At 39.1% G+C, this 24,696-nt stretch overlaps 1 protein-coding gene across 1 annotated transcript; it reads left to right on the forward strand.

The window, feature by feature from the left end:
* The first annotated feature begins 66 nt into the window (after positions 1–66).
* On the forward strand, positions 67–23,220 carry LOC140227952 (uncharacterized). The gene is made up of 20 exons (XM_072308338.1): positions 67–194; positions 2,978–3,153; positions 3,509–3,694; positions 4,764–4,960; positions 6,565–6,676; positions 7,353–7,535; positions 8,202–8,402; positions 9,280–9,393; positions 10,404–10,607; positions 10,956–11,108; positions 11,874–12,076; positions 12,688–12,811; positions 14,268–14,468; positions 15,224–15,424; positions 15,937–16,053; positions 18,100–18,165; positions 19,479–19,620; positions 20,415–20,689; positions 21,592–21,728; positions 22,863–23,220. The coding sequence occupies exons 2-20, from the start codon at positions 2,988–2,990 to the stop codon at positions 23,130–23,132; spliced, it is 3,252 nt and encodes a 1,083-aa protein (XP_072164439.1). The 5' UTR covers positions 67–194; positions 2,978–2,987; the 3' UTR covers positions 23,133–23,220.
* The last annotated feature ends 1,476 nt before the right edge of the window (positions 23,221–24,696 follow it).

A 24,696-nucleotide genomic window follows, 5' to 3' on the forward strand; every position in this document is an offset into this window, starting at 1 on the left:
CATGTGCTATGACCTACGGGACCCAACCGGGGTCATAGCAACATTGTAAACGATTTGTGATGAACATCGCATACCGAACTGTGTCACACTGCCCTGCTGAATAATACTTGTAGACAACCATGTCTTTTTAGCAGTTGCAACGAAATATGTTCTCAAGTTGCGTGGGTCTGGTGTCCAAGATAGTATTGTAACGAGTGAGTAGTCCTCGATTATACGAAATCCACTCAGTTTATGGTGTTTTGGCCTTTAAAAAGGGTCAGCTAGCTAACTTAATATTAGGTAGGCTACACTACAGATCGCGATGCGGTGGATCCCCATCGTGATGTAGTTGTGTGGCTTGTGCTGTGCTTCGCGATCGCGATTTATATTGTGCGCTGTGCGCAGCAGCGTTTCGACGAGTACGATACGAAGAGGGGGAGGTGTAGCTGGGGGGCATTTCATGCAGCGTTTTGTCATATATTTTTTCTGACAAACGGTTATAAACTAATGAAATCCTTGCATCTGATTGGCTGAGAGCAAATTAATTGGACAAATTAGTTGGACAAAACGCCTCATGAAATGCCCCTCACTGCTCACCAGTTTATCACTTGTTTATAGGGCCAGCTAATCATACTAGTATCATTCTCAGAATACAGATCACGGCATTTATTCAGACTCAGTTGCATGATGACACTGCAAAAAGTTTACTACGACTACGAGATTGTTTTAAAGTGGGACTAAGCATTCATTAGCTGTTTCATTGATGAATGAAAGTGCCCTTGACCGACAAGTATGTCTAATAAGGCGAAAAACTTCTCATTTTATTTATAATACTATAGACCAGTGACATTTGCTTGGTCAGTTGTTTGCTTCTTAGACAGACACCATTATGTTTGTACGCTATTTGCGACGGTTTTTGACCGTTTTGGTCGAACGCAACTTCATTCAACCCAGTTCCCCCCGCATAAAAATGGTTATTATTATTTTTTCCAGCTTGGTTTTCAAACCAATCTGGAAAAAAATATGTACAGGATTAATCAGTAAACATTTTGACTCACCTCTTCCACTGTTTCCTCCTATTTTCTGGTTGTTTTCTCCACTTCTTTGCAGCGCTCCCCAATTCATCGCCGCCTTTGTTTGAAAAATGACCGCACGAACGTCTACGGCAAGCCAAATGCTCATTCACAGTATTACGAAGTTAAATTTAGCGCTCGCGAACAACTTTGTTTTTAGTCAATAAACGTAAGTGTACTGATATAGTGATTGTATGGAACATTTGGCTTGCCATAGACGTTCGTCCGTTCATTTTTCACATGAAGGCGGCGATGAATTGGGGAGCGCTGCAAAGAAGTGGAGAAAACAACCAGAAAACAGGAGGAAACAGTGAAAGAGGTGAGTCAAAATGTTTACTGATTAATCCTGTATATATTTTTTCCAGATTGGTTTGAAAACTAAGCTGAAAAAAATAGTAATAGCCATTTTTATGAGGGGGGAACTGGGTCGAAGTTGCGTTCGACCAAAACGGTTGAAAACCGTCGCAATAGCGTATGTATCAATGGTGTCTGTCCAAGAAGCGAACAACTGACCCAGCAAATGTCATTATTATAAATGAGAAGTTTTTCGCCTTTCATCCCATGTCACGTCTGATTAATGGTCGCAAGTTCGCACTGTGATTTTTTGTTACACACACATTGATGTCCACTCTCCATGATGAGAAGAAGAAAAAAAATTATATCTGTTTGTTTTGATTTAAACTTGAGTTTTGTCAAAACAAATAGATCTAACGTCAATTACCATATAGTCGCCACTTGTGTGTAATTCCTATGCACTTCTGGGTTGGCGAACTAACGATAGGCATTGAATTAGTTCGCCGCCCATAGCCTGCCACATATTATTAGCGTGTGTGTTATACACACACTTCAATGTAGGATGCATTGTCCGTCACCGCGTTTGAAAACCTGTATTAATCTGCCACCTGAAATCCATTCTAAATCAAAAACATCCTCGCATTAAAAATGGTTTTATCACCTGTTACATATGGTAAAATATATTTTGATTACAATTATTTGTGTTTTTACGGAGGAAAAAACTGAATTACGAATGCATTTTGAGAGTGATGAAAATCCGTCGCCCAAGCTGACCTCTGAACGCGGGGCTCGTTACATGCGATGTGAATGTCTGGCGACTTTACGGCAGTGGCGACTTAATGGTAATTGACGTTAGATAGATCTAACATGTTAGATAGGATTTTTTCTCCTTCTCATCATTGAGTCGAGTGGACAAGAGAATTGAGAATGTCTAGATTACTGTGTGTATAACAAAATTGATTGAAATGAGAGAACTTGTTTTATACAACGTCCAAGTAGATCCTTGTAATTGGATTGGAGGATTGTTGGTGACGTGATATTCAATAAGTACTCCATTCAACGCGCCATGCAGTTTTGGTTCTATTTTTGCGTGCAACTTGGTTAGATTATTTCGTTCTATTCCACGGTTCGAGAAATTGTACGGTACTGCGTGTACTGTGTGTTGCATATTGAGGATCGCATGCAGCTAGCGCAGTGTGTACAGTGTACGTGTGCGGTACATACATGCGCGTACGTAGGCCTACGTAGTGCTAGTGTACGTGTATGAGCGCTAGTATAGCTGTGACCTAAGCTGTATCTACACTGATTGCACAAGCCAGAAAGAGAATTGCAGTGGATCCACATGTAAGTATGGCTATATTTTTCATACATATATAGACTTCTAGGCCTACTTAGACCAAAAAGATCTACTTGGACGTTGTATAAATCAAATAGTGTATGGTCTTTACTCGTGCAATGGAACGAGATTTCGCACTCGGGAAAGATGAGGCGCACTATTCAACTCGGCTTCGCCTCGTTGAATAGAGCGCCTCTATCTTTCACCTCGTGCGAAATCTCGTACCATTGCACTCGTGACCATTCACTATTTGTGTACTAATTTGTATTCTACCAAAACATTCTTTCTTCAACAGTACCTGTGCAATGAGTTCACTCGACTGCAGTGAACAAGTGGAAGTGGGCGAGGATGGAGCCATCCTGAGGATACCAGATTTGCAGGAGGACGTGGACCACGTGGTGTTCGCCCACCATCGCAGGGCACCCCTCTCCAACAGCCACCCAGCCTTCAGGGTCAAACTTGTGCAATTAGGTAGGTTTGATTTCACTTCTCAGTCATGACAGATATTAACTTACTCCAATAGTGGAGTGAATATTTTCTGTGAAAGATCTCGAGTAGCACTACAAATTTCAGCGGTGTTGTAAGACAAGTTTGTTAAATGGGCTTTCTAATGCACAAGGTATGTTTGTAAATGTGCATAGAAAATGACTGGGAGAAATGTTAAAGGTAATTGACACCTTGAAATTATGTGGGATGAATTAATCAGGGGATTATCAATTTATGGAAGTTTTTTTTTTCTTTATTGTCTTCATGAATGTTAGTGAGAAGTTTAAAAATTTGGGGTGTGTTATATTTATGACCTTCTTTCACAAATTTGTGTCTCCAGGCAAAGATGCAGTGGTGGGCCTGGGGATCAGTATCGACCCCATTGTGGTGGAGGAGGAAGATGATGAGAAGGAATCGTCTCATGATCACATGTCAAAAGACGGCATCATTTATTACAGTGATGATGGTGTGGTAACATCACCAGCGAGAAAAGGCCATGGAGATAAATCGTCAAAATATGCTGAAGGTATTTATTTTTCTTCTTCTTTCTCTTTTTGTCTTTTGTCTTTTTTTTCTTCTCTTTCTTCTTCTTGTTTTAATCCTTTTTTTCTGCTTTTTGTTTTGTGTTTTTATTTCCCTAAATAGGGATGCTGAAGTTGGAATGCTGCTAATGTGCACAGTCATCTCACATGTTGGCAGTATCTTTGAAACATGTGGTGCATCTATTTAGAATGTGGATGCTGGATTTGTTTTGTCAGGACCGTCTGGTACAAAGCCAGCACTTTGAAGGCTTCATGTGATGGGAAGTTGGCCTTCAGTGCATTCCATTCTCTGCTGGTGTGGGGAAGAATAATGATCAGTGCCAGTACTTGTGATATATTGTGATTTGTCTCCAAGTGATAATTCACAAATTTGATCTATTTGCTGAATGAAGAAAATTATTCAGACCCTATTTCATAATGCTGCAACAATTTATTGCAATGTAAAAGCAAATCAAACTCAGTGGCCCTTATGGAACAAATGTTCAGCCAAATGCAAGTTCTCTTTGTGAGACAAGGCTGTATTATGTACTCTGAGGGATTTGTTTTGTTAATGATAGTATCATGAATAAGACAGGCCACATTTATTTTTTTCCCCCAAAGGGTCTCGAGCTAAAAGCCTTTAAGTGTATTGATAAACTGATGATTGTTAGTCTTCCTTCTCGAGGATACTATGTAGTCCATGAGTCTCTTTTTCCAGGTGAAAAAAAAAAAAAGTCATGAATTAGCTATTGCCAAATTAAATATATACAGAAATAATGATGATGAACGTATCTCAATACAAGTGAATTTCAGTCAGTCAATCTTGTGGATGGGTCTGTTTCCATGAAAAAGAAAAGAAAATAGAGACGAACAGGAAGACAAGAGGATATCATCAATAATTCAGGACTGTAAAAGCCTGTAAAATTTTGTATTGTTGGTCTGTCACCAATCATGGAGCGGTTATCATTTCATATTTCTATCTTTGCTGCATTGCCATCCTTGTAGTTTGCGTGTACATGAAGATATGAAAGAGTAATGACACCATTCTGTAATTGTTTGAAATTTGTTCTACAGGGGATGTTATAACATTCGTCGTAGAGCAACTCACTGCTACAAAGTCCCTTGTGTGCGTGCTGAAAAACGACGCCATCCAGTGCAGACGGTGGCTGACCATGAAAGCGGAGGACCTCTTCCCGACTGTGAATGCGTGGTGGGGGCCAGCAGAGCTCCACGTGGAGTGGCTGGCCACATCAGGGCCCTCCCTGTCAGTGGTATGTTCCAATGGACTCCGTGTTTGGGTGATAGTTATGTATGATGCGAGATGTCAATGTATGCCACCCTTTTAGCACTTTTGTTGCTGTTGGCCTTGGTCATTGTAATTAAATATCTGTGGCAACTGATACTTTAGTTACTTTTACCTCAAAATGTCCTGCTTACTTGTATGTTCGTATTCAGCCAAATTACACAATCTGTGATGCATTCTTTTTGTGTATGCTGAAAACTAAAAATGATAGGAAAGAAACTTGCAGAAGTTTGCTATGTTTAATGATTTATCATTTATATCTTAAAGAAGACATCATATAGACCATGTAACTTGGATTTTAAAAAAAGAATGCTTGCATTTTTTATCGCAAATCTGATTAGTACTAGCAAATCCCTCAGAAACTGAGAAATGTATTTAACTACACAATTAGTCAATCTAGGTTTCCCATTGTACTTTTTTTTTAAAAACATATAAATTTGTAGACTGGACCAGGGGGGACTGGTTACAAAGGCATCATTTTGTTCGACAGCAATAGTAAAGAATGAGTTGTTTGTATCAACCAAAAGAATGAAATTGATAGGCACTCCTTCACTTACTTCTCTAGCTGTGTGACTGCAGTGTATCATATGTGAATGTGTGTTGACATTCATTAACCCTATATTAACTGGGGGAGGGGGTCAAATTGACCCCCCCCCTCGACATTTCGCGCCACAATTCCGCAACACGCAAAGATTTTGCCGCGTCATTTCATGACTTTTTTCTTTGAAGTCTCCCGCATATTTTTAGACCAAATATGCGGACCAAATTTGTCTTGATACACTGTTCTGAAGTTACGTAACATTTTGCATATGCATGTCAACCGGAAAACAGCTCAAATTCATGATATCATGTGCAAATCCAATGCAAATTGTGTTTTTTCGTTAAATTTATATAAATTTGATTATTTTAACTTGTAATCATAGAAATTAACCAATTCTAATGTAGATAAGCTTGAAAAAGGCCCTGCAAAGAAAATTTTGGCCAAAAAGCAATAAAAAACAAAAGAAATTGATGTTGATTGTGCTATTTATTTACAAGAAAATTGTTTGATGTGTCTTGAGGAATTCTGACACAAAACTTCAGCAATCCTTCAGTCTTTTTAATGGAGTTACAGGTGGAGCTATGATTTCATGCGTAAATTTGCATTTAATTAATTTAATTAATTCAATTTGCGGCGATCGCGTGATCGGCGGCCGAGAAAGCCCCCCCGGTAAAAACTTGGTCTAAAATAGCCCAGTTAAAATAGGGTTAAATCTGCAAAAACCATTTTCCCAATTTTATACTACAATAGATCTGATCATTCCAAAATGTACATTCTATACTGCATAAAGGTTTATCTTTTTTTTTTTATTTTCTTTTTCCTTTCCTGCTGAAATCTTGATAATCACAATGCATGTAGCTATGTTGGGTAATCATTATTTGCTTTATAGTTTATAGTCAGTCAGGGCATTTATGGATGCCTGGAGACTATGAATGAAAGCTCTGTTTTGATTTGATGCAGACAGAGCACCTTTGTGAATTTACTGTTCCATTTATCACAATACTGTGTTTGACATGTCATTCTGTCGCCAGACAAACTTGGGTTGCTGGTTGAAATCTGATGATGTCGCGGTGGAGGGAGAACAGCTGAGCCTCAGGGATGCCAAGAGAGGGGATGTCCAGTCCCCCCTGCCTCTCCACAAAGGTCAGTCAAGTGTATCCATGGTACGTTCCTCCCATTCAAAACTTCCATTGCACCGGAGGTTTCTGTTTCACTGTTCTCGCCTGCAGCCTCCCGGACAGCAAGTAGCAGAGTTCTCATCCAGTTGCTAACTTGATTAGTCTTCTTCTGCCATTGATAGTACCAAATGAGGCAGTCAATTTGCCAAACGAGTAATAACTCGGCATATGCAGGGACATTAAATTGCTGTGAAATCATGATGGATTGAAATAATGGCACATGAAGAAGAGAAAGAAAAGTCAGAGATAAAAGGTAGTGGTCTTTTTCATAGAAATATTGTCTAAATTAATCATTCTGGCTTGCCAAAGAACCAACTCCACAAATGCTGATAGGTAAGAACAAATGACAAGAACATGCTTGCCGAAATGTTTGGAGTGGGTAGGTCTTTTTCGGGGCCACATACATACCCAAGACAGAATATGTGGTGCACTGTTGAGCCTTGTACAACCCAACATTCTACTGCCATGGAAGCCTTCAAAGATTTCAAGAGCAAGATGCTTTCTGGAGGAAGAGATAAACATGAATGTGTATTTGATTGTAAAATTATTGTTGCATTTTTATTAGCTTTTGAAGTTGAACAAAACACAAATCTGACATAATAATGAGGTGGCTAATGTTCCATTCTTTCCCCTAACCACAGGATCATCCATGTACTTTGAGGCGGCCCTCGTCTCTCTAGGGGATAATGACAAGGAAGGGCCATACATTGGTCTGACCACTGCCACATGGTCTCCTTCCAGTGGGAAACCTGGAAAGCAGCAGGGCAGTATCTCCTACAATGCAGCTGAAGGCAAGATACTCAGTAGTGGGGAGACAGCCAAAGGTGAGTCAAATATTGTACATTGAGAACAGAAACATGCAGTAACTGAAAAGACAGTGTCGGTTTACAGCAAAAAAGTATGTCATTCAGGATACCTCCGCTATCTGATTAGTTAGTCATGAGGATTGTATCCTTTAAACATGTTTGCTTCCACTGCCTTCCCTGGATTGGCTGGTGAGATGCAAACAGTAGGCCCTATGGTGTAAAAAGACATTGGTATTCTATCTACAATAAATAAAACTAATTAGGTCATGAATAGAATGAATAAAACTGATGCGGTCATGAATAGACATGTCATGGGCAGTGATGAATTGTTAACTTGTATAATTTGTGTGTTTGTTTGTTGTTGTTTGTGATAGAGGGGTGTGTCAAACATTCCTATTTTATTCTGGGTATTACAACCCGTTGAGAACGGGTCCCAAGTTTACTCAGGCAGGGGTTTATGGGAAATGCGTGTTGTGGCAAAATCAGCCCGTCCTCGACGGGTTAATTGACATGACCTCACTCATTGAGCACTATGAACCAGGTAATGCTTACTTTCAAGTGTTCTGCTGACATGCAATCCCAGTGAGAGAATGCTGATACAATATTTCCCTTTCATCAGTCACCCTGCCATACACACACAGGCACACTGAACTGATCAACCCATTCCATCCTCGCCCTCTGCAGGTAAAAACTTAGGTGCTACGGGCCAGTGCCAGGCTGGGGATGTGATTGGCTGTGGGTTCATCCTGGTGGAGAAGGACAAGGAGCCATCGGCCACCCAGACAGGCGTGGCTTACTTCACCAAGAACCGGAGCGTTGTGCACCACTTCAACGTGGAGCAGTCCATCGGAGGATTCTTCCCATCAGCATCCTTTGTAGGAAAAGGTATGGGCACCGTTCTTACTGAGAGCATCGATAGGTGTACATGCTTGTGAAGGAAGTTTTTCAAAAGAGTGATAGTTTTTAATTCTTAAATTTGTGTTATAGCAGGGCTTGATACTGACCTATTTGTGTGATGATCCAGTCGGGCCACCAAAATCTTTTAATCTTTAATTGGTGGTTCAAAAAGATATGTAGTGGCCCAAAATTAGAAGCAAAAGTAACAATCCGTTTTTAATCTTAGTTGCCTAATCAGGCCACCAAAAGATTAGTAGCCCAGGACCGCCAAGCCACTGCTAATGTCGAGCCCTGGTTATAGTAATTATTTTGTGAAGGTTGTGCAGTTACTATAGTACCTAGGAAACATTCTATTATTGTTTTCCTTCTTTACCTCAGACACTTATGAATGAACATTTCATCTTATCTCCACACCATGTAAATCCAAGAAATAAATAATACTGTGGTTGATGAAGGTATTATTGTCGTGGCATACATTTTGTGATACTGGCACAAGTGGTTAGGAGGGGCATGTGTGTTTTGACATGGTATTTTAATTATGTGTCACCATTGGTATTTGTGTGTATCAATTTTCGATGCACAGTGGATTACATCTATAAAAGGGAGTGTGCTGTCTGTTGCTTTCGCTGCTTAAGATGGTGGTTGGCAAAGGAGCACCTCACACACAGACAGACAGACATACATACACAGACACTCACGAAATGTTGACAGCTAGATAAGAAATTGATAAGATGATGTAAGTATATAAGCCACTTGAATTTCAAAGGTATTCTAGGAATATGGTCGAGTGAATTTCCCCCCATCACGTGTGAATGCCATTCACATCGAGTTGTATTTATATTTATTTACTTTGTGATATCTGCAGGATCCAGTATTAGAATGATCATGAATGCTGCACCCCCAGAACTTCCAGAGCAGAACGACTGGGTAGCTGCTGCTCAGCGGGCAATAACCTTCCCTGGCCTGGGAAGCTTTGACTGTGAGTTCCTCACTTTTTTGCCTTGATTAAGTGCTACTGTCTTTCTTTTCTGACTCTTTGTAACAATAGTTGTAAAACCAAATCTGTTGAGGTTTTCCCAAATTTAGTTATAGCTGACATTTGCAATTACATTTGATTTCACACCCTGCCTCAAAAATCTTAGAAATACATAAGAGAGAATTATTGATACAATAAGAGGATTCATTATCAAAATCTATGCCCCCTTCCCCCCCCCCCCCAAATACCAGGATTTGCGGATCTAAAGAAACACAAATCAAAAAGTTTATTCTTCCAAAGTGAAGATGTGATTAGCCTTAACCCATATCGGGCCAACGCACCTGTGTATACAAATGCCCAAGTGGCCCAGCACCATTCGCGCACACACGCCGACAAACAGACAGCTCTCCAAACAATCGCTTTTTATTAGCAAGCAATGAAAAAAACATAGACAAGTTATATATCATTTGAAAGAGGAAAAGTCTCTTAAATATGGTATATAACATGCTGCCATTCAATGCATAGTATAGTCATAGTACTCAGCGGAAGTGAATGACGTCATTCATATGTCATTTTATTCATTACGGGATATTCCGTATGTGGCCCCTGCGGCGTTCGGACGATCTACGGAATATGCCTTAGTTGGCCCGATATGGGTTAAGAGAAGTATCTCATGACTTTTAGAGGTCTTTTAACATTACATGATGTTGACTTCAAATGGAGGCAGATCGTAATTCAATTTTTTTTCTTTGAAAATGCATTTTAGTGATTAAAGTGTATCACGTGACCTCCGCAAAGGAGAAGAACAAAGAATCTCACGATAACATCAGCGCAATAAGGGCCGTCTACCAATCCTCCCAAAGCAGTGTGTGATGAAAACTTCTTCACATTTGCGCCTAATGATGATATCTATCAGGATCATGACATTCGCTGAACAGTGTCTGAATTTGACCCCTGAAGTGGAATCTCTGACGTTAACCATATCCTGCCAACTCTTCTTTTTTTGACTGCAGTCTCCATCAACTATGACAAGTCATCAAAGCATGAGGAAGGCATCACCAAGGGTAACTTCCGCTTCTCGGAGCCCATAGGGTGCCCAACATCGGATACCATCCGTCCACAGAAAGACCTGGAGGGGGAAGACGGGAAGCTTCTCCAGCTCTTAAAGACGATGACGCCCTCGGAACCTTACTTCACTGTCAAAATACTGGAATTAGGTTTGTAGATGGATTTTTAAATGTTTTTGTTTTTTTTTCACCTGTAAGTAATTACTAATTTCTAATGAGTTCATTCAATATTTCTAATTCAAGATCTGTTCATGTTCACGTGTGGTCAAGACCAAAGGTGTCGAAACCTTTCCTGCCCAAACACTGAATGCTAGGTAATTGTGAGGATATACTCGTAAATGCACTCCACTCCCCGGTATTGTTGAAACATTTATTATGTTATGTTATGTTATGTTACATTACGTTATGTTACATTACGTTACGTTACGTTACGTTACGTTACATTATTTTATAAGATTAGATAAGATATATTTTTCTGTATGTTCCTTGCCTGTGTAGATGAGGACAGCAAGATTTGTGTTGGAGTAAGTCGAGAAGGTCAGAGCTGTGGCTCGTCTCCAGGCTCACTAGTGGATTCAGCTGGGTACGCATCGGATGGCTACATCTTACTGGGCAGCGAGGGCTATTTCAAGACGGAGCAATTTGTCAAGGGTGAGATGTACATCCTTTCACTACTGCATAGGCCCACAGGATAGATTCACATCATTTGTCTTTGAAGTTATCAACTGCACCATGCATGAAGGTTCTTGAATGCACACAAAGCTGATGGAGTTACATGTTATAGTAATCTGAATGTTTATTCCAAGAAGTTTAGATAAGGGTAAGGAAATCAGCATGTTTTTGTTGGTCATTCCATTGCAAAATTTTGTCAAGTTAATAACCTCCACAATTATCAGTCTTTTCCTATTCTTTTTTGGAGACAATCATGAAAATTTTATCTAAAACTTGTTCTTGAAACCCTTGAATTACATATATTTAAGTATTTTTCTTGAATTTTTTTCTTATTAATCTCTTTTTATCAAAACAGTTATATTTGTCACATTTCTGAGATAAGTGAAAAGGAAATGAAAAACCAATTCATGCCACATGTGTCGTACTGTTTTCATGAATGAAGGATAGATTGACATTGGATGATTGAACCATCCAAGCATGTATTGAAATGAAGTGGAATGGTGCCATGCAAATGATGATGACAACCATACATTTACAGTTGAGATACTAGCTAAACAAAAGAGTAATTTCCCTGCAGTTTGTGAAAGCATTTCTTCAGATGAACGCATATGTACAGCCATAGCCAGTGATTTTTTATTTTTTTTTTTGGTTTTATTGTATTTACACATAGAGTGCAGAAATATTATCTTGTCCAAGCTCAGCATATTGCCTGTACTGTTTAACGATGTTGTCTTCATCTCATAGGTGATGTCGTTGGTGTGTACATTGAGTTTGTGGATCTGACCAAAGTGGTCCAGTTTGTTAAGAATGGACAGCTGATGGGCCAGAGTGTGATCAGGGGGAGCAACAAGGACATCTTCCCCAGTCTCGGCTTCATGGGCAAGGCATCGACAGTTCAAGCCACATGGCATGTGTCGCGCCCAGACCTACCTCCCACCTACAGCAAGGTACAATAAACTAAAATATCTGAGAATAATTGTGTCAGATTCCTAAATTCTGTCTATTTCATCACGAGCACAGTTACTGAATGCAATGAAAGTTTAAAAAAAGAAAGAAAAAACAATAAAAACTTCTATCAACAACATCAGACAGATTTGTGCTCTATTTAAAAGCGTGCCAAACATTCTACTAGCAGTTATTTATCTTCTTTTTTTTTTTTTTTTTTTTTTTTTTTTTGGCTCACACAAGCCTAAGGCTTAAGTGAGCTATTGCCATCACTCACTATCCGGTGTCCGTCATGCATAAACTTTTTACATTTTCGTCTTTGTGCAAATTAAGAATCTTTAAAAATCCCCAGAGAGGAAGGATATAAATTTGAACAAATGGACACCATGCCCCCCCCCCCCCCAAATTAAGGAATCTTTAAAATCTTCTCTAGAACCAGAAGTGATAGAGCTTAGTTGATATTATGAGTAAGTACATTGATGAGTGTAGTTCCACATTTGTGGGACAGACAACCCACCCCTCCCCATAAGGAGGTAATGTCAGTAGTTCCACATGCATATGTCTATTATTGTGGGAAGCTCTAATTTGGTCCAGCAATACACTTTCCCTGCAGAACAAACTTGAGAACTGGCTGAAGAGTCCTGAAGTGCACTTGGATCGTGGCAGGTTTTCCATGGATAAGAAGTATCGCAGACTGAAGGGAAAGGTCATTCTTTCTCCTCAACCTCTATCGCACAGTGAGTACTCACATGTGTCATTTGGTCAAATGCTCAGGTCCCAATTTACCCCCAAAGTAAAGTATTTGGATTGCAGATGTATGCTGTCCCCTGTGAACCATCCTAGTAATGATACATTTTTATGTATTTTATATATTTTTCATATTTTATATTAAGTGGTGCCAGAGGCATTATGTTTTTGGGTTGTCCATCCGTCTGTCCGTCCTTCCGTCGGTCCTACTGTCCGTAATCAATTTTGTGGACAGCGTAACTAAATAAAACTTGGTATGTATATGTATGAGTGGGCAAAGTTGTGCCTATGAACTTTTAGGTGCACATGCTCAAGGTCAAAGGTCAAAAGGTAAAGGTCAAATGCTCAAAATTTCACTATTTCCCCCATATCCATGCAATGCGTGAAGGTGTTTTCTTGAAACTTAGTGTATACATGTACTACCAAGTAAAGATTCTCCATAAGGTTAAAGGTTAAAGGTAAATTCAAAATGTTAAAGTTTCCTGTTTTTCTCCATATCTCGCAAATAGTTCAAGGTATCTTCATAGAACTTAGTACATGTGCATGTACTGACTGGCAGTGATTATCTAGGGAATTTGGGGGTTATGGGTCAAAGGTCATGGGGTCAAAGGTCAAGGTCAACTCCTCAAAATGTCACTACTTTCCTCATATTTATGCAATGCCTGGAAGATTTTTCTTGAAACTTGATATATACATGACTCAAGGTATCATCATGAAACTTCGTACATATATGAATGTTCTACCTGACAGTAATTCTCTTGGGAACTTTAGGGTCACAAGGTCAAAGGTCAAGGGTCAAAGACCAGGTTTAAATGCTAATATTTTACCATTTATTACTGAAATTATACTTTTTCTCTATACCCTGAAAATTACTTAATGCATAAACTTATAAAAGGGTCAAAAGTCAAATAAAAATCCTCAAATTCCCAAATACCTGCACTTGTAGACAATTTAGTCATTCATCCAATTAAACCTAGTTCAAGGAAAGTGAACATTCAGCACATTTGTGACAAATCTGTCATTTTGATATTTTGCCAATTATGTGAAACTGTCATCACACATTATCAAGACATTATACTATAGACCTATTAGGAGAACCATGCATTATGGCAGAGGCATACCAGTCGCCACAGCGACATTTCTAGTTTCCAGTTGCATTAAAGAAAATATTTAGTAAGACAGTCAGAAATTCAACTTGCATGTATTTTAATTCCTTTAAGCCCTTGGACAACACAAAGATCTCTCTCACACACACACAAACGAAAGGAGATATTGTTATAAATTGTCCTAAAATTATTGCAAGGCATAACAATCCTCCTAGGTAGATTTACATACTCCGTCATAGATATATTTGAGATTAATTTACTTAAGAAAAAAGACTATCAAACAAGTCACTAAAAACTCATCTTGCTTAATGTTACTTGTGTTGTTTCTTTCTTTCTGAAGCGTGGAGCTACTTTGAGGTAGAGGTCTCCTGTAAGATGTCTACAAAAGCCAAGAAGGTGCTGAAGGCACCAATCATCGGGCTTACCAGTATGATGACCTTCTCAAGGTATAAAGACATCTCCAAGAAGAAAGATGTGCGAGACATCCGCTACTTCTGTCACAGCAACTCTGTGGGCTATGTAGACTACCTGAAAAAAGAGAGTGAGTTCAAGTTTGTTCTGGTGTATCGTTCCAGGGACGACAAGGCTGTGTATCTCATTTGGCATACGTATTCATAATCCCGCTAACCCAGGTTTGAATATCCAAAATACTGATATGAGTTTCAAAACTCTACAATCATTAAATGCAATCAAAAACAATGTTTCTACATCATTTGATGTCAGCATGGATGTTATTTTGCAAAAATGTTGCAAAAGTGTTTTGCTCCCCTAAAAATTCATAATTTTTAAAAGCAAGTTCTTGTTACCCCAGGGGGGCAATATTTGTTCAAAGCTATGCCCAAATTTGTTCAGCGGGATACTGCTGCAAAAGCTGAAATTTTAAGTGCAATTAAGTTCCTTCACAAGCATGTAACAAGAGCATTGTCAAGGAATGTCACATAGTATCATGATAGTTACCCTTTGTGGAAAACAGTCGACCAAAGGTGTTTCTGCAAGTTATGCTACATGCATACGTGATTGTGCTTATAACATAGAGAATATTTAATGTTTATACAAAACAAATGCACAGAGCCAATGCTGGCCTACTATAAACTTATGGTAGTTATGATTTTTTTTTCTTTTGTTTTCATTTTTTGTTTTATGTAAAATTTGCTTGTAGCTCCTGGCATGTCAAAGCTTGCAATCAATGAGCCTTTTTAATCTTCTTCTTCTTCTTCTTTATTATCATGTACTTGACACGTATTCAACCTGAATCCTTTGCTAGTTATTGTTTTGGTTTTGTCTTTCATTTTTCAGTGGTACCAATCAAGAATTATGTGCAGAGTGGGGACAGGATCGGTTGGGGCCTGATCTACCCCTCAGCCAAGAACATTCCCAGTGACCTGGCCAGGCAGGTGGTCATTGTCTACTGCTGCATCAATGGTGAGGTGGTCTACCACAAACCCATGGAGCAGCCAGGGGGTGGTCTGTACCCATTGGTCAATCTCTACAAATATGGTAAGTGGCTGTATTTGTCCTGGTAAATACTGGTAGTAACTGCTAAAGGGTATTTTGTAAATTATTGTATTCATTTTGATTCTTGTTTTTGTATTTGTGTCAGCAAGAGCACCAAAAGTATTTGCTCTTATTCATGTGCCAACACCTGATATATGGTAATGTTACTTCCTTTGTCAGTTGCCCACTTCACATGACTGTAATGACTCTAAAATTATTGATTATAGGTCTTTATGTCAGCAACTGGCTGTTATTGAGTTTGAAATATTCATAAATATCTAGATACGAATATGAATTATGTATATTATGCTTTCTTTCAGAGGCTAAATGTTATTGTATATGTGAAACAGGAAACTAAATGTTTAAACATATGGATTTTCACAATGTAAATGCACAAGATTATCAATAAAGGTATGCCATTATTAAATTGTGACATTTCCAAAGTAGTGCTGATGATGTCTTGATATCCTCAACTGTGAAGTTCTGTTTGCCCCCCCCCCCCCCTTTTTCCCCAGGTGAAGTAGTTGAGCTGCTGGTCAACCAGACACCCCCTGCTTTCACCAGTATAGCCAGCTGGATTGAAGAGGCTGACGAGTTCAGGATAGAAGTGGACAAGCAGCGGAAAGCTGCCGGTAGGTCATTTTTATCAATATGTGCCATCATCCATCTCTTTTCCTCTCACCTTCTTTCCACTATAGTCTGTCTTTCCAAGGCTGCCATCTCTTTCTATTGATACAATTCTCCCTCCTCTTTTGCTGTCTTTCCTCTTTTACCCTCCCTCACTCTCTCTTTCTTTTATTCTTCTCTCACTTCTCCCTTTGTTTCTTTTTTTTTGCCCTCCCCATCTCAATTTTCCATTAAAATGGTTATGAAACGTACACGTCATATCATGTAATCAGCATATATTGGTGGCATGTTACATTCTGCAAAACCTTTGTAAACTTTCTCAGGGATGCTTTGAACACCAAATCTTATTGAGTGAGATTTCAAAATATCTGCCGATCTACACTTATTTCATTTAATATAACTTGGTAAAACTGTCATGTCCAAATCAAGAGAACTATTCGATTAACTTACATAAAAATGCATCTGTCCTTCATCTATCAGTGTAGGCTTACATATCATGTAATGAGGCAAGCTTTGAACCTTTCTGGCACACATTGACAATTATCAGATCAAAGATAATGTGCCATGTAACAGCATCCTCACTGTGAAATTTGTTATTTTATGGGGAGTAATAATAATTCTGATAATAACTGCAATTCATATCGCACTAAATCCATTGAATGAAATGTTCAAGCCATTATGTGTGAATGTGTCCTAACTTGCATCATTTTTTACTTCAAAGCTACTTATGATGCTTGCGTTCTCAAGTAGAATGTATTAATACATAAGTGTTGCACTTTGCAGTGTTTTGTCCTTTTTTTACTTCTTTCTTGTAACATCCTATTATACCGGTAAACTGTGTTTCTCCATGTCATGTGTAGGAGTGTCATTTGTAACATTGTGGTATGGCATTTCACGCAGCATGAATGCCATTGTGAGGTATCAGCAGGATTATTGAAGGATGGGGTCATGATATGACCAGTAAAGAGGAACCAAATTTAAGCGTAGTTGGTGTGTTGAAAGCCAATTTGCGAGCACATATTTTAGTAAGTATGTTGTTAGGGCATGTGATAGTAAGCACCTTAACATCACAACCAGAAACTTGGTGTATTGTCCACGTTTTGTTTGAAAGTAGGACACCAGAAAATATGAAGTTCAGTGTAGTCATTGTAGTTATGTGGCTATTGCATGTCTGGCTTAAACTAGATCCCTTTGTATGTCAAGTTGACGTATGGCAAGAAAAGGAAAACATTCCTCTCTTCTGTGTCTCATGTATCACACTTGAAAGCTGGGGATCAAATTAAGGCTAGTGGTACAGTGCACTCCCGTTATAACGAAATGCTCGGGACCGGCAGTTTTCTTTCGTTATAACGAAATTTCGTTATAACCGAACAATTGCCATATATAACGAAAACAAGGAAACCATGCATATATATCATATTCTGTTTGCTAAATACTCATCACACACTGCAAAGCTATGTGAAATGTGATGGGATAACTGTATTACAATAATAAACGCAAGTTCCCCTCAGAAACTGTGCGTGACACAAGGAGCGTTCACCCATGCAGAGACGCTAGCTAAATGCTTGTTCCGCTACGTATTTTCGAAAGCAATTTGCATTTCGTTATGACGGAGCACATTTCTTTTGTTTTTCTTTGTCTGTGGCACTCGGAAAAGACTTCGTTATAACGGAAATTTCGCTATAACCGTGTTCGTTACATGCGAATTTTGTACCATAGACTTTAATGGTGATAATTTTGGGACCAGAAGATTTACTTCGTTATAACGAAATTTCGTTATAACCGTGTTCGTTGTAACGGGAGTGCACTGTACAATGGATACTGTGTGATATGCACTAGCAATTTTATCTTATCTTTCAATCAGTTTGTTCACTCTCTTCAGTAAGGAATACTCAAAAAAAAAAAAAAAAATCATTGATAATACAGTGTCACTACTGATATAACCATCATCAATTTAGAACCTGAAGGTTAATACTACCATTTACTATAATGGTTTTACTGACCTTCTGCTTCTCAAGTGATGATAATGTTTTGACTGCTTCATCCTGCAGAATTTGTGCTATACCTACCATACCTCATGCGCCCAATCTTGCCTTCAAAACAGAAATTTCGCCGAGGTATGTGAGAGAGACATCACATGAAAGCAAAGTGATGGGAACGGGTTCTGCACCAAATTTGTCCCCTACCCACAAAAAAAAAAAAAAAAAAAGAGTCGGAAGGAAGGCAACCTCTCTTTTCTAGACTGTTGTCATTCCATGACAATCTGTGTCTCAATTCTCCATTGTTTATCTTTAATGGCACAAAAACGAAAGACAGAAATATGACTTTTTAGGTCATGTTCTGCAAAAAGCAGATCTAATTTGTGGTCCTATTTCTCTTAAGTTATCACAAAACAAATTTGAGGTGGAAGCCAGTCTTGTCATTTCACTTTACTTTCTGTTCTTTATCTGTCAATATCTTGTCATGCATCATCTTTACAATGGTGTTACAACTATGCTTTAAAAAAGCCCTTCATTTTTGTCATATGCACCATTATATTGTAATGAAATGGGTGGCAGAGGAAATGGATGGCTGAGTGCTAATAATACTTGAAGGAAAGACTTTGAGCTTTACATATCATTTAAGTGCAGGGCATAGAGCACATTTTATGTGTACGTAAATGTCACTGGATGAGCTAGATTGGAGTGTGGAAGTCACATGACAGCAATGGGGAGAAAGGGAAGAAAGAAAGAAAAGACTGCAGTATTTAGAGGCAGTTATGTCATGGACTTGATAAATGAGTTTCAGATGTTCGAGTGGTATTAGTCACTGAGCATTATAGATCTGTGTTGTTTTGTGTTGTAGTTTTTTTGTGTGTGCATGTGTGTGTGTGTGTTTTTTTTTTTTTTAAGTCACACACTGCTGTGTGTTGAGATGTTAAGTGTTGAGATGTTAAAAAATATTATTATCCATTGTGGGACCAACTTTTCAGAGAGGCATATGAGAAAAATTGTCTTGACTCAATCAAGAACATGCACCATCCTGATTTTTTTTCCTGGTTGTAACACCCCTCCCTTCCATTTCTCACTAATCATCATGTTTTTGTGTTAAATAGGAAGACTATCACAATTGGAGCTGTGATGATATGAATACAAATCATTGCAAGTAGATACACAGTACCTTAGCACGAGTGTTATCATTAGGAATAGCCATGTAGCAACAACCTTTAGCAAGTTATCCTAGTGCAAGTGATTCTGTACACAGATATCCTTGCACTGTGTGTACATAATGTTCATGACAACATTTATTTCTCTTTGTTTTAAAAAGCTTCCTTCTTGGATTTTCCATGACATCAATATTTACTTTTGAGAAATATTATATCATGTATGTCATCTTTCCAATATGATGATAATGGAGCATGCTAAACAGGAAGTTTATGTTCTTTTGGAAGGCTTGCACAAACAGACGGCTGAAGAGAGGAGGGCCCGGCCAGCCACGCCCGCCAAGAGACCAGACAATCATCTCAGAAAGTACAAGGTGTATATCCACTGTGACCCAGTGCGCTACAACGAAGCCACCCACATACGAGCAAGGTAGGCACCTGCACTGTCATGGTAATACACACATATATAAAAATTGGATCATGATTTTGAATTGAATTGTGATATGTTTTTCCTGTGGCCACTGAGAAAACAACAAATGCTTGCGTGCAATGGGACCAATGAAGAGTCCCTTCTGAAGGGTCGGGCCCTTTAGGATAAAGAATAAGGGCACCATTGAACACTGCTGCCAGGGGACATGAACCAGGGACCTCATGATTGGTAGTATGTAGTATCATCCACTGAACCACAGCAGCTTTTTGAGCTACCACAGCCCTCACAACTATTTCTGCTTTCACATCAGAACTTGGTAAAATTTGGCGAAAGGCGAAACAAGTCACAAGATTTCTGCTGCTATCCTACGCTTTCTTGTAGCTCTTCATTCTCTGTTGACACTCTTGTTGAATGAAGTGAACTGACAATTTATAATTCAAAGTACTCAATATGTACGTTTTCTGCTTTGTGGCAAATTTGTGTTAAATTGATCATGCTAAGTAGGCAAAGACACATCGGTTACAGTCAGGTCCTGAAGTAGATGATGAATTAAAATCGTTTTTAAATGTTGGTGTCATTGGAATTAAAAATTGGTGGTCATTATGCAGAATGACTTTGTTTCCTTTTGTGTGAAAGGTGTTTGCGATGTAGACAGGCATTGTGCATTTTAATTGAAATTACACATGAAGGCCAGAGTTAATCGTTTAACATGTAAGAATGTGCAAGTTACATGCATGTATTAATGCTGATTGTGTGACCAAGGGGAAAATTTCTGCATTATTCATGTACTGCAGGCTTGATGCCAAAGGCTTCATAACGGAACTGCTTCCCGAGGACAAGCTGAACTCCGTCAACATCACTCCTCTCATAGAGGGCCACATCTCTGCGAGCACGTCAGTGGTGTGCTGCATGGGACCCGAGATCAGCGAGACACAGCAGATGGGCCTAGTCCTCCAGCTGGCCCAGAGATGCAGCAAGCCAGTGCTCCCCTTCATCCTGGAGAAAGTCAAGTGGCCACCGGCGGGCGAACTTCAGAACGAGTGGCAAAAACTGGTCATGCACAAAATTGGTCAGAAGCTGGTACATTTATGTAAAAGAGTAGAAGTTGCCCAGAAATCTTTGTTTTTTCTAATTTACTACGTCTGCAGAAAAAAAAAACAAAAAACTGTGCAGAAACGGGCCATGCACAAAATTGATAAGCTGGCATAGATTGCTAAACACTTTAGCAACAAGATTTCGTAACAATTTCCTAACGAGTTTAGGAAATCGTCAAGACTTCCTTGACCTCAAACTAGTTATGTTCCAGTACCCACCTCCCTCATGGGGATGGTGGGGGGTTGCTTCTTGCCAAGCCATCAAGTGTTAGAGTGTCTGTAACAGACTCTTGGTTCAAGAAAGCACAGTAACTGCCATACTCATGGACACATTTCTCATCTTCACATACACTCTCAGTTTTGTAACAAGGTAGTCAGATCCCAGGAATGTGAGAGTCACAAACTAATGAATTGGTATGAATCTGTTGCTCCATGTAACCCAGGGCAAAGGTCATCCCTATGTAATCTGGTGTCAAGATTGAACAATGCTGGTGTTTATTGCTTGACTTGTGAAAAGTGAAGGATGACATATGCATTCTTCATATTCATAATGATGATTGAAGAAAAATAATTTATAGGACTATCTTCCTGGCTTCGTCCAGTGTCTGCTGAAAAAAAAAAAAAAAAAAAAAAAAATCATATATTTCGATGCCAGGGCACTTTTGAGGTTTAGTAACAAAAATCTAAAGGGAAAAGAGCTTTAATTATAAAAACTGTGTGATATAGGGATTAGTAGTGAACCCAAAATGATCTTTGTGGGAGAATGTGATTACCGTCAGTTACAGACTGTGCCACAAATACACCAATCTCTACATGATTGTGAAGTTCAGCAGGTAAGAAATGACTGACTCGTGTGTCATGTATTGCCATCATGCAGAAACGAGTGGTGACTTTGACTGGGCCATCCAGCAGATTGAGGAGAAAACCTTGAACTTGAAGGACAAGGGCTACAATGGCAGGGAGATCAGAGTCAAAGAAGGAAAGGGAGCCCAAATGCTGTATTCCGATGCTCAGGTGAGAGCAAATTGCACTCTTCTCCCTCTTTAGCTGCTGTCACACTGGCAAATTATCACTAAGTTTTATTTCACGATGTTCTCAAAGTTTAGCAAGTGATTATGATTATTTAAATTTAAAGGAAAAAAAAACTGGAAATGAACTGAATTGTTGGGACGTTTCACCAATTATCAATTGACTTCTTTGGGCAAATGAAGCTCCCTTTAATGAAATGGCCCTTATATAGTGCAAGATTGTGTAGAGCTAGCACGCAGTGGACAGGTGCGAAAGATGGCTGGGAATCCTGCAAATGACCTGATCCGCGCTATAATCTCACACTGTGCAAGGGTGATCCCATCAACGGGAGCTACATTCGCCCGAAGAAGCCAATTGATAATTACTGAAATATCGCGACTTGTGAGTTCTTTTCCAATTTTTTTTTTCATTCAAATAATTATAATGACTTGTACTTTGACTTGATGGATGTGAAGAGTTTACATTTAGGCAATGAGACTGCAAATCTAAAAAAAGAAAGAAAAAGAATTCACAAAACTTCTTGCAAAACTTCCCACCCAAAACTAGGGAAATTACCAGAACTCACGCGTATCTTCTCAAAGTTTGTGCAGTCTGATAGCTCGCAACTGAAACTTTGCAATGTTTTGCCAGTGTGACCACGGTTGAGCTCTCTCTGTCTCTGCTCTATCTCAAGGAGACATCTCCAAGATAAAACAAATAAGCTCTTCTTTCACATCTGCCTAGATTTCCATCATTTTTTCCCTTGCTCTTGCCATCTGCATGTCCAATGTCGCCATATGGTTTATTCTAGTGTTTGTACAATTATCTCTTTAATTCATAATTGTGAAATATTAGGCTTCATTGGAAAAAAAAATACTAACTGCATTGAGACTAACTTGTCATGACAGTTTTCACTGAAGGTAATATAAACATGTCCAGATATTTCCCTTTATTCTAAGACCCACATTTAAAGTGACCGAGATTGGTTTAGTAGGAAGAGGGAGATGTTTTACAGCGCCAATTTATGCAGTTGCAATGCTCTAAGGCACTATTGATATCTGATACAGTTTTATGGCCAATGATAATGATCATGCTGACAAACCCAATAACAACTAGGAACTATGACTTGATCACCTACAGAAAGGAGGCAAGACGGTCAATGAGAAGAGCGACCCGAATGCCCTGAAGACGGCCATGGCGGACGCAGACAGGTACAAACTTAATAAGGCCTTTGGTAGTGACGACATCAACGGTGGAGGGCCCAGCGCCGGAGCCAGTGGGGGGAGGTCTCTGTCCTTTAGCGACTTCCAGGAACCCAGGTCAGGATTCCAGGAGCAGGAGAGGAGACGGCCAGCAAGCAGCCGCAGTAACCGTGGTAACAACACATCCAAAGCCTGCGTTATTCTGTAAATGTTGTATGCAACTGACGTCTATTTCATGACTAGACTTTTTTCCTCCTGGAATTTGGAGTATGTGCATTTCCAGTTTTCCTTCTCCCTCTCTTTCGATTTGTTTTGGTTTTTTTTTCTCTCTTTCACTTGCTGTATTCCTTGTACCTCATTTTTATCCTTCTCACTGTCACTACACGAAGTAAGATCTCCTATGGACATTTCATGAGGAGATTGTCCATGATAGCCATCTTGGTCGATAATTTGAGCTCCTTTTTTTTTTAATGTTTCCATGTGAAATTCAAATCTCTGCAATATTTTGGTACTAGTGTAAATTGAACACGATGTTTTTGTATCCCACACATTGACATGCCGTCAGTGAAGAAGCGAATCAGTGCACAAAAACTTACAGGGCTCTGTTGTATGAATCGCTGTATTAACAAATTATGACATTGTCACCAGCAGCATGTAACCCATCATTCTCATGTACACTAAGAGTCTGATTAAAGACTACATGACAATATTTGTCAATATCATGGATGGTTGGCACACTTAGTATGACCTCACACTTAACCCACTGCAGACGAGTCCCGAGTATACTTGGGTAGGGGTCTATGGGAAATGCATCTTGTAGCAAAATTAGCCCGTCCTCAGTGGGTTAATCTTTTTGATTTCCATGGAGGCATTGTGATGGTGTGGGATCACAAATCTCTGTTTTCCTGTGTCTTCCACTGTATGAAAGCTGCATATCACCTGATTTGTTAATGCACGAATGTAGATGTGATGGCAGAGAATTTACTGAAAGAGTGGATGGTTCTGCAGTATTCTCTTTTTTCCGCAAAATGCTCATTTATTGTAGAAAAAAACAACCCAAACAAATAAATCTTTATGATGAATGTGATTTGTCAGGCGAGATGTATTAATGTTCAACTATATAAAACCTGCTAACTATGTTGTGTTTGTTTTTTGTTTCACTCACCACTGTATTCAATGAGTAGCTCAATGAGATGTTGTTTTTTACTCAGAGCTGTTCAAAAAAAGAAAGAAAAAAAGTATGAAATAAGGTCACAAAAGTTTTGAATGACTGCATTAAAGATGGCCCTTCCCTTTTGCATTCCTTCCCAAATAGCACAGAACATGATATATTCCACCAGAATGACAAGACTATTGTAAATCTATAACATTTCTCTGATATTTGAAGGTTGTTAGCCGTTAAAATTCAAATAATGCACCAAACGCTCACCGTAACGTATTCTGTGTACTAGGCACAGCTGCATACATTAATCCTCCTGTGGTTGTAATATGATACTTATACTTCGAACAACAGATATGCATGTAAAAGCTGTCAGAAAAGAAGAATTCACTAGCTTCTCTTACTTTGTTATCAATGGCAAGTAACAACACACCACTTACATGAACTACATGTACAACTAAGTGCATCACACAGCTCTGTAAAACTAGACTAGTATTTAGATTTGTAATTTTTGCGAAGTTCGCGAAGTTCGCAAAAATTATTCAAATCTTAACGGTCAATTTAACTAAACAAAAAAAGACCCTCTTGAGTTCAAAACTTACAGGAGGTTTCC

The sequence above is a fragment of the Diadema setosum genome, chromosome 1 (assembly GCF_964275005.1).
Source record: "Diadema setosum chromosome 1, eeDiaSeto1, whole genome shotgun sequence".
Classification (NCBI taxonomy): Eukaryota; Metazoa; Echinodermata; class Echinoidea; order Diadematoida; family Diadematidae; genus Diadema; species Diadema setosum.

Coding starts and splice junctions, on each gene's coding strand:
- LOC140227952 (XM_072308338.1), top strand. CDS start 2,988: ATGAGTTCACTCGACTGCAGTGAACAAGTGGAAGTGGGCGAGGATGGA. Junction 8,403..9,279: donor AGCATCCTTTGTAGGAAAAG/GTATGGGCACCG, acceptor TGATATCTGCAG/GATCCAGTATTAGAATGATC. Junction 9,394..10,403: donor TGGCCTGGGAAGCTTTGACT/GTGAGTTCCTCA, acceptor TTTTGACTGCAG/TCTCCATCAACTATGACAAG.